Source organism: Hippocampus guttulatus, chromosome 4 (assembly GCF_054856545.1).
Source record: "Hippocampus guttulatus isolate MCC_2025c chromosome 4, RoL_Hgut_1.0, whole genome shotgun sequence".
Taxonomy (NCBI): Eukaryota; Metazoa; Chordata; class Actinopteri; order Syngnathiformes; family Syngnathidae; genus Hippocampus; species Hippocampus guttulatus.
The window spans coordinates 20,244,737-20,254,303 of NC_141264.1; the positions used below are offsets into that span (position 1 = coordinate 20,244,737).

At 43.2% G+C, this 9,567-nt stretch overlaps 1 protein-coding gene and 6 non-coding genes across 8 annotated transcripts; 1 reads left to right on the forward strand and 6 right to left on the reverse strand.

The window, feature by feature from the left end:
- Positions 1 to 1,160: 1,160 nt before the first annotated feature.
- Positions 1,161 to 1,232, reverse strand: trnap-agg (transfer RNA proline (anticodon AGG)). The gene has a single exon. It is a non-coding gene; the product is annotated as a tRNA-Pro (tRNA).
- Positions 1,233 to 1,454: 222 nt separating this feature from the next.
- On the reverse strand, positions 1,455 to 1,526 carry trnap-ugg (transfer RNA proline (anticodon UGG)). Its single transcript has one exon. It is a non-coding gene; the product is annotated as a tRNA-Pro (tRNA).
- Positions 1,527 to 1,746: 220 nt separating this feature from the next.
- Positions 1,747 to 1,818, reverse strand: trnap-ugg (transfer RNA proline (anticodon UGG)). Its single transcript has one exon. It is a non-coding gene; the product is annotated as a tRNA-Pro (tRNA).
- A 1,195-nt stretch (positions 1,819 to 3,013) lies between these two features.
- Positions 3,014 to 9,283, forward strand: setd6 (SET domain containing 6, protein lysine methyltransferase). Of its 2 annotated transcripts, none has more exons than XM_086108634.1 (9): positions 3,014 to 3,145; positions 4,829 to 4,900; positions 5,274 to 5,418; positions 5,680 to 5,821; positions 6,164 to 6,358; positions 7,685 to 7,817; positions 7,959 to 8,139; positions 8,708 to 8,826; positions 8,917 to 9,283. In XM_086108634.1, exons 3-9 carry the CDS (start codon positions 5,313 to 5,315, stop codon positions 9,232 to 9,234), a joined length of 1,194 nt encoding a protein of 397 aa, XP_085964760.1. In that variant the 5' UTR covers positions 3,014 to 3,145; positions 4,829 to 4,900; positions 5,274 to 5,312; the 3' UTR covers positions 9,235 to 9,283. The 2 variants fall into 2 exon arrangements, with proteins under 2 accessions (XP_085964760.1, XP_085964759.1); XM_086108633.1 differs by lacking the exon at positions 3,014 to 3,145 and adding an exon at positions 3,979 to 4,125.
- On the reverse strand, positions 3,263 to 3,334 carry trnap-agg (transfer RNA proline (anticodon AGG)). Its single transcript has one exon. It is a non-coding gene; the product is annotated as a tRNA-Pro (tRNA).
- On the reverse strand, positions 5,967 to 6,038 carry trnap-agg (transfer RNA proline (anticodon AGG)). The gene has a single exon. It is a non-coding gene; the product is annotated as a tRNA-Pro (tRNA).
- trnap-agg (transfer RNA proline (anticodon AGG)) lies at positions 7,169 to 7,240 on the reverse strand. The gene has a single exon. It is a non-coding gene; the product is annotated as a tRNA-Pro (tRNA).
- Positions 9,284 to 9,567: the final 284 nt, after the last annotated feature.

Genomic DNA, 9,567 nt, shown 5'->3' on the forward strand with positions numbered 1-9,567 from the left:
TGTATTAAATTGAGAATATTAGCATTAAAATTGTATTTGGCGTGTGATGTGAATAAATTAAAACGTGACTTTTAAAAAATGCAACAAAAAGCCAATATTACTTGTGTTTCTTTTCTTCCCCTGTACTGTATACTGATGTCCTAACCGTAGTACAGAGGCTGAACAGGCATATAACGTTGTCTTATTGCACAAACTTTATTGGCTTCCAACTTAACACCCACACAAGCGTGAAGAACGCGCCCTGCTATAACTGCCCGCTACCCTGCGCTACAACACAGAACGATCACACTACATTTCCCATATGGCAATTTTTCTTAAAGGGACAGGTAAGGCCTGTAGCACTTAGATTTGCGACCATCCGCCCATCCATCCATCCATCCATCCATCATTTGAACCGCTCTATCCTCACGCGGGTATCGGGCGTGCGCAGGAGCCTATTCCAACTGGTTGCCAGCCAATCGCAAGGCACACATAGACAAAACACCCACCATTCACACTCAAAATCACACCACGGGACAATTTAGATGTCCAATTAACCTCCCGTGCATGTTTTTGAAATGTGGGAGGAAACCAGAATACTGGGAGAACACCCATGTAGGAACAGGGAGAACATGCAAACTCCACACAGGAAGGCCACAGCCCAGAATCAAACCATGGACCTCCCCACTATGAGGCAGACGTGCTAACCAGTCAACTACCATGTCGCACACTTTTCCACCAGTTGTTCATGATTAGACCTGCATGTAGTGAGGAGGCAATTTTTTTAACAATCTGCTGTAGGCAGGGAACACCCTGAACCGGTTGCCAGCCAATCGCAGGGCACACAGAGACAAACAACCATACACACTCACACTCACACCTAGGGAAATTTTTGAGTGTTCAATCAGACCTGCCATGCATGTTTTTGGAATGTGGGAGGAGTACCCGGAGAAAATCCACGCAGGCCCAGGGAGAACATGTAAACTCCACACAGGGAGGCCGGAGCTGGAATTTAACCCAATACCTCTGCACTGTGAGGTCAATGGGCTAACCACTGGGCCGCTCGAACTGGCATTAGTGAAACATATTTTCAGTGGTTTTCGTGATATGACTTACATGAAGAACTTTGGTCGAACTTATGCCATTGGTGGCTGAACACTTACCAAAACGCAGAAAAGAGTGGGCTCGTCCGGGATTTGAACCCGGGACCTCTCGCACCCTAAGCGAGAATCATACCCCTAGACCAACGAGCCACAACTTTAGGTGGAAGGTCCCCATTAAAAAAAAGAAACGTGGTAACGTGGCAAAGTAGGGTAAAACTGCGCCCTAGTGTGGTCGTAAGTAGACATTACAGTTTGGAAACACGGATGATCACCGGTCACGACATTCGGGGTGCCTTTTTGGCTGTGAGAATTGGAAGGGAGAAGGCGCATTAACCACAGAGGCGGACAAACTCATCTATATCAAGAAAATTTGGGCTCGTCCGGGATTTGAACCCGGGACCTCTCGCACCCAAAGCGAGAATCATACCCCTAGACCAACGAGCCACATTAATCAGAATAAAGTCACCATTTAAAAAATCATAAACTCAGGCACGGAGTAAAATAGCGCCCTCGGTATGGTAACATGTAGACATTACAGCTTAGAAACACGGCATATCACAAGTGCAGAGATTTTGGGGTGCCTTTCTTTATTGCTGTGAGAATTGGAATGGAGATCGCGTATTGCCCACAGGGATGGACAAACTCATTAATATCAACAAAATTTGGGCTCGTCCGGGATTTGAACCCGGGACCTCTCGCACCCAAAGCGAGAATCATACCCCTAGACCAACGAGCCACGTTCACAGCTTCAAACATTCACAGATATAACAAAATGACTACACTACAGCACAACCGTATAAGATGCTTTGTAATATGATGAATTCCACATCCGGTGGGCATTGTCGTGGCAGTAAATCTTAGTGGTATGGGTGTTATAATTAACATCAAAAAATTGTTTCTGAAGCCAAACGACTCAAGGTTCGGTTCCGTCGGATTGATTTCGTTGAAGACAATGTCATGTTGCGGTGTGACGAATGAAAGCAGAAGAAGATAGTTGTGTAGGTTCCACATGCTGTGGCCATAAATAGCATATTAACTACCTCTTTTCTGCTAGCTATATTTTAAGGAACAATAACCTCAACCCCCTAATGCATTTTATGCGACAGCGAGCCAAACACGCCACGGTGGTCTACTGGTTAGCACGTCGGCCTCACAGTGCAGAGGTGGAGGTTTCGATTCTGCCTCCGACCTTCCTGTGTGGAGTTCGCATTTTCTCCGTGTCCCTGCGTGTGTTTACTCCAGTTTCCTCCTACATTCCAAAAACATGCATGGCACTCCAAATTGCAAACGGAGTGTACCCCACTTAGTGCTGGGTGAAGATTCAGCACCCCGACCCTTGTGCGGATCGGCTCTTTTTCACCAGGGGATGACATACATTGCTGCCCTGCTGAAGCGAGGTAACTCCTGCAACATATGTTCCTCCACTGCATCACGGTTCATCAATCGCGCCCACTATTTTGCTTCCTGCAATCATGTTTTTTACTATGGCTGAATAACTTAATCGGAATAGAGTAGAATTAAATTTTGATGGAAAATGCTGCATCTCAATCAGTTATATTTTTCAGATGTTTTTTATTCATTTTTGATTGAATGTCAAGATAAATTCAGCATTTAAGAAATGCAGTCCATGCAAACATATAGTTTCATGAAACATGAAAAATCTGAAGTGATAATGCCACAGATGTGTTTGCATTATTGTTGTGATCTGATTTATGATTTATGTCTACACTTACCACACACATCAACATGAGTTCTTCACGTGGGAAAAGCTTTCGATGGCACCACTAGTAAACAAATTGTTGTTTGACCAAGGCAAAATGATTGAGAAAACAGGGTAAAAGGCTTGAATGATGCCAAATGAGCTAAACATTTTGAAAAGGATATTTCCTGTTTCCTCCTCAGAGAAGAACTCCCTGTAGAGCACATCAGAATGGGTGCCCCTCCTGCTGGCTCCGCTGTATGAATACACCACAACGTAGTCCAAATGGATACCATACCTGTCATTATGGACGAACTTCAAGATGCTAGACCACCCCATGTTCTGCTGAGTAAAGAAACACAAGGTATGAAATCATAAATGAAATCAGTTGGACAAGACACCTAATTTCTGTGCAAATAAGAGTTCAATTTCAACTTACAAGGTGTGTCAGAAAATGTCAAGGCAATTAAATCAAAAATCAGGGCTCGTCCGGGATTTGAACCCGGGACCTCTCGCACCCTAAGCGAGAATCATACCCCTAGACCAACGAGCCATGTGCTTCTTGATAATTGTTTTAGGATAAAACATAAAACTTGGTGATGTGGCAGGTGAATACCCGTGTCAAACAGCACCCCCGCGTGGTCATACCTAGACACTGCTCATGGTCCACTCAGGTCCAAAGAGGGGCGAGATTTACTACTGCGGGGAACCGGTATACCCGAGGCGGAGGACGAAGACCTGGTTAACATCCAGAGGGATCGGTCCAGTGTAGTCCGTTGTTTTATGTTCTATTTTGGAGAATCATCAACACGCATGAGTCTGTGGGTACTCGTGGTATGACAAAAAGGTTCGGCGGTACCCAAACCAAAAAAGGTTGGGAAGCACTGGCTTAAAAGGTTATAAATGCCACACAAAAAGGGATGGTTTCATTTAACTAAAGTATCTTAATATTAATATGTTATATAATATTCATGAACCGGCATTGTCGTTGGAGTGAAGCTTATTGGTAGTGGTGATATCCTGCAAGTAATCATTCAGGGTAGAAATTGGACAATTAAACACACGTTCAAATATTGACAAGTTTCTAACGCTGCAAAAAATAACACATATTTTGTCATCAGCAGAGATTCCCGATAACAAAATGCTGCTTTGCTCTGACCACATTTTGTATTAGCTTTATCGACCCCGAGTGTCCACACGGTGTCCCTGCTAGTCTTCGTACGGGGTCTTCTGGCTCATGTACTCAAGTAAGCCATGGACCGTGAGGCTGTTCGAATCCACTTTTCCGCTTGACAGGATTCGTTAAGACACCAGAAAATGGCTTGCGAAGCTAAACGACCCAAGGTTCGGTTCCGTCAGATCGATTTAGTTTAAGACAATGGAACGTTGCGGTGCGACGAATGAAAGTACGAGTAGATAGCTTTGTAGGTTATACGTGTTGTGGCGATAAATAGCATATTAACTACATCTTTTCTATCTTGCTAGCGTATGGTAGATATACAGTGATAATATATTTTAAGTAACAGTAAACCATCCCAAATGCATTTTATCTGACATTTAGCCAACCACGTCGGAAGCTAACTTCAGTCGCGTGCGGGTGCGTAGAAGCGTACATGCATTTTTTTCTATCCAAAACTTTATTGTCACCTGCTGGTGTACAGAGAACCAAAATACAGTACTGATTCCAAGTGCACAAAACTTTGTCACTCAGTTTGATAGAAAAACTAAATATTGAGTATGAGAAAATCAAAACCGTTGATGAAAACATTGCGACGAGTACCGAAATATTAATCGAAATATATTTAAAGTGATTATGTTGTCTTGTAATAGAGAGAGCAAAAAGTGTCCCCCCAGAGTACTTTTTGTTTAATATTTTTTGAACCTTTGGTCACATAATCTCCGCCGAAGTGGTAAATTTACCTCAGTAATGTTTTGAGTTCAATGCTCTTTTCAATGAGCTGTCGTGACTTCGGCTGTATATTTTATTTATGGTATACATGCCATTTGAGGGGTTTGCAAAACAGTTTTGGTTCTTTCTTTTGTGCAGGTGGACAACGATGCTTCCTTGCAGAACTTCCTCCGGTGGTGCGATTGCGTCAGTCTAGTGCTCAGCAAGAAAGTACGTGCTCTCAAGAGCAGAATCCTTTCTTGTGTCTGTCGGATCAGTGTTTCCCCAACAGTGATTGAGCTAAAACACACATTTTACATTACAAAAAAAAAATCACGGTGCACTCCCAAACAAAAGTGTCACAGAAAGTAGATATGTCCCTTCTGCAATCAAGTGGAACATTATTGATTTGATCTGCCTGTCATAATAGGTCACAGGTGTTGATCTTTGAACAATGATGGAAAGTAAATATTGTAGTCCCGTAACGTGAGCAATTTTTGGACCATTGAAGTGAAATGGAATACTTTCCTGCGGCACATAGGGCGATCTCGAAACGGAATACTGGTTGAGGAGAACTGTTGGATCATTTCAATTGTTGATTCAGGTCCAAGTGTGTAAGGGAGGCGTGGTGGCTGACTACGGGATGGTAGCTCAGGAAGACATCGGGGAAGGCGAGGTGTTGTTCACCATCCCCAGATCGGCTCTTCTTCACCAGGGCACGACACACGTTGCAGCCCTGCTGGAGCAAGGTAACTACTGCAATCATACAGTGTTTCTCTGCTGTATCATCAATCGCCCCCACCATTTGGAAGATTTTCCTGTAATTTTTTATTTTTTTGGACTAGAACAAAGTATTTATATATTCATTTTAATTTATTGCTTCATTCTTAATTGTCATGGGAAAATGACCTTGAAAAAAAAACAGCTTGAAAGAGAGACCCAACAGTTCGCAGTTGACTGATCAATTTCCGAAGTCAAACCCAATTTTAAAGCCCTCGATTCCTCCTCAGAGAAGGACTCCCTGGAGAGCACATCAGGGTGGGTGCCGCTTCTGCTGGCTCTGCTCTATGAATACACCACAACACAGTCCAAATGGAAACCATACCTGTCATTATGGACGGACTTCAAGATGCTAGACCACCCCATGTTCTGGTGAGTAAAGAAACACAAGTTAACTGGATGAAATCATAAATTAAATCAGTTGGACAAGACACCTAATTTCTGTGCAAATAAGAGGGATCAATTTCAACTTACAAGGTGTGTCAGAAAATTTCAGGGCAATTAAGTCAAAAAGTCAGGGCTCGTCCGGGATTTGAACCCGGGACCTCTCGCACCCTAAGCGAGAATCATACCCCTAGACCAACGAGCCACACAATACACTTGGTTAAATTTCTGGGGTCTGACATCAAACTTGTTGATGTGGCAGGTGAATGCTCCTTGGTTGAACAGCACCCCCGTGTGGTTATAACTAGACACTGCTAATGGTGCATTCAGGTCCAAAGAGGAGCGAGATTCATTACTGCGAGGAACCGGCATTCCAGAGGCGGTGGACAAAGACCTGGTTAACATCAAGAGGGAATACAGAGATGTAGTCCTGCCCTTTATTTCCAAGCATCCTGACATGTGGAACACCCGTACGCACACTCTGGAGCTGTACACTCAGCTTGTGGCTTTTGTCATGGCGTACAGGTTGGTCAAACATAGTTTTTTATGCTTGTACTGTATTGAACATGAAATTCCACCCCTTCTTCCTCTTCTGTTAATGCATACACTATAGTGAACCCCCGTTATGTATTTTCTACAAACATACAGTTAAATAGAAGGCAAAGAGTGAAGTTTTTGCCACATTTTCTGCTTTAGTGCAATGGATCTTGTGCAGCTTTGTCTGTTATGGGCACTGTGGTCATCTGGGAGCAGTATAACACAAATATTCAGCTATACGTGGAGACGGTCTCAACTTCTCAGTAAGACGCAGTAATAGTCCATTCTTCTCAGGAGATACAAATGCGTGCCTTTGAGCATTTTAAGCATTTAATATTACTTAAAGCATTGTTTCCCAACCAGGGGTACCTCTGGGGCAGGGGTGTCAAACTAATTTTTGTCACAGGCCACTTTGTAGTTACAGCTTCCCTCAGAGGGCTGCTTATGGTGGTCAAATCAATTAAATGTTTAATTGTCTCAATTTACTATTACATATACACAGTGACTCTCTGTGTGCCCTGTGATTGGCTGGCAACCGGTTCAGGCTGTCCCCCGCCCACAGCCCGAAGACAGCTGGGATAGGCTCCAGCACCCCCCGTGACCCTTGTGAGGATAAAGCGGATTGGAAAATGAATGAATGAATGAATGAATACATATACACAGTGAACTGTTGTTAACTGTTTGAAATCATAAGTTAAACCGGTTGGACAGAACGCCTCATTTCTGTGCATCTCAGAGTGATCTATTTTATTTAACATGGTGTGTCAGAAAAGTTCAAGGCAAATAAGTAAAAAGTCAGGGCTCGTCCGGGATTTGAACCCGGGACCTCTCGCACCCTAAGCGAGAATCATACCCCTAGACCAACGAGCCATATGATATGTTGTAAATTTTTTAGGGTTAGATATCAAACATGGTGATGTGGCAAGTGAATGCTCCTTGTAGGTCAAACAGCACCTCCGTGTGGTCATAACGAGACACTGCTAATGGTCCATTCAGCTCCAAAGAGGAATGAGATTCACTCCTGTGAGATACCGGCATACTCGGGGCGGTGGACAAAGACCTGGTTAACTTCCAGAGAGAATACAGAGATAATGTCTGGTGTAATCTGTTGTTTTATGTTCTGGTTTAAAGAGTTCTAAAACTGCAATGCAATTTAGCCTGTCTATGGCGTTTCACATTGTTTGTTAGTATTAAGTTAAACGGACTTTACAGTGTCGAGCTATCCGGTTGTTTTAAATACACAATGTGTAAATTTTGTTTTATGTTGAGTTTGACAGTAAACCGAAATAAAGGCCTTTTCCTCTCCTTTTGTAGCTTCCAAGAGCCGCAAGAAGAGGATGATGATGAAGATGATGAGGAGGACTCACCCAATCCACCCATGATGGTTCCCATGGCCGATATGCTCAACCATGTGTCCAAACACAATGCCAATCTGGAGTTCACGCCAGTAACTAACTACATGTTTGTTTAAAGGACACCCTATGTACTCTTTGAAACATTTTCCAGGTGTCTTGAGATATCTCTGACATGCTTTTGTCAACTCCCGCTGAAAAGTTTTGCTTCTGACCTCTGCCCCCTGACTCCCCAGGATTCTTTGAAGATGGTATGCGTGCGCCCCATCAATAAAGGCGAGGAAGTGTTCAACACATACGGGCAGATGGCCAATTGGCAGCTGCTGCACATGTACGGCTTCACCCAGACGCACTCCGACAACAATGCCGACACCGCCGACATCCCCGTCGTCAACCTGTACAAAGCGGCCACAAAAGGTTCATCTCTTTATGATAATTCCGAGAGCAAATATAGTGATCCCTTGTTTATCGCAGCTTATGTGAATTTAAAAACCATTCTTAATAGGTGTTTTTTGTTTTTTGGTGATTGTGTGTTGCTTAACCAAACCAATTAATAACGAAAGGCCGCTAGCTTCATGCTAATATAGAGTGCAAAACACCAAAGACAGGCTAACGGAAACTAACATATATGTTACGGTAAATATCTCAGTTGGTCTTGGGGGATCTTCTGTGCCTCTTTCTCTTGATCTTGATTTTGTAATTGCACTTGAAAGCTCTATGAGCTCTATTGAAAGAGATACATCTCTGCACTCAGCACTGAGCTCTATTGAAAGAGATACATCTTTCAATAGAGCTCAGTGCTGCCACGCATGTTGTGGCACAACATGGTACAACATCACAATTCAGACTTGACTTACCTAGATATATACTGTAATGACCGATAAAAAACAATTTACGAAAAATTCGCACTATAGTAGAAGCACGACCGATGAGCTGCAATTTAGCAGGGAAATCCCCTATCATAAATCATCATTTCACTTTACAGAGCCGGATGCGGATCAACAGCTGTTGGCAGAGATGTGGGAGTTGCTCAGGGATAAAGAAGCGTTTGTTTTCGGCAAAGACGGCTGCTTCACTCACTCGGAGCTACACAGTATGCTCAAGGTTATGCATCATTCATGCCCAATTCATTTTTTAAATCTAAATTAATACCATAGAAGAACGTACGCATTGATGTGGTGTGGATGGTTTCAGGTGTTGTGCATGTCCAGCGAAGAGTTCTTGGAGTTCAAAAACAATGACGGATGGGAGGATGACGAGGATGAGGATGAGACTATTTCTCAGGTCTTCTCCAACGACGGGCTCTTGGAATTAAAGAGCAAGTGGAAACGGCTCATCCACGAAGCGGCACGTTTGACCATGATGGGCTACCCCAACCTGGACGAGGACCGGGTCCTGATGGAGGACCAGGCTTCGCTAGAGAGACTAAGCCGCAGGCAGATAAATGCACTTCTGGTCCGATATGGGCAGAAAAGCATCCTGGACAAAGTCATGAAGCTCACAAAGTCATGAACGTGGAACCCTTTCTTTCCTTCATCAATTAAAGTTTCATCCCAATGTATATGTAGGTTACTTGATACAGTTTTACACCTGCCACATGCTGAAAACCTATTTCGTTATTAAAGCCATTTTAAAGAACAATGGACCCACACATACTCGCTTAGCACTCATGGATTTGCTAATTTTCTTTTTCAAGAGTTTCATCTCCTTTTTTGTGGAAAACATTGAATATGAATTCATTTTTTGAAGAATTGGGGGGTATCAAAAAAATAAAATAAAATCCCCAATGCATTTCAATGGGTGTGAATCATACAAAGATTTTCGTTCCTCATGGACTAGCCTGTT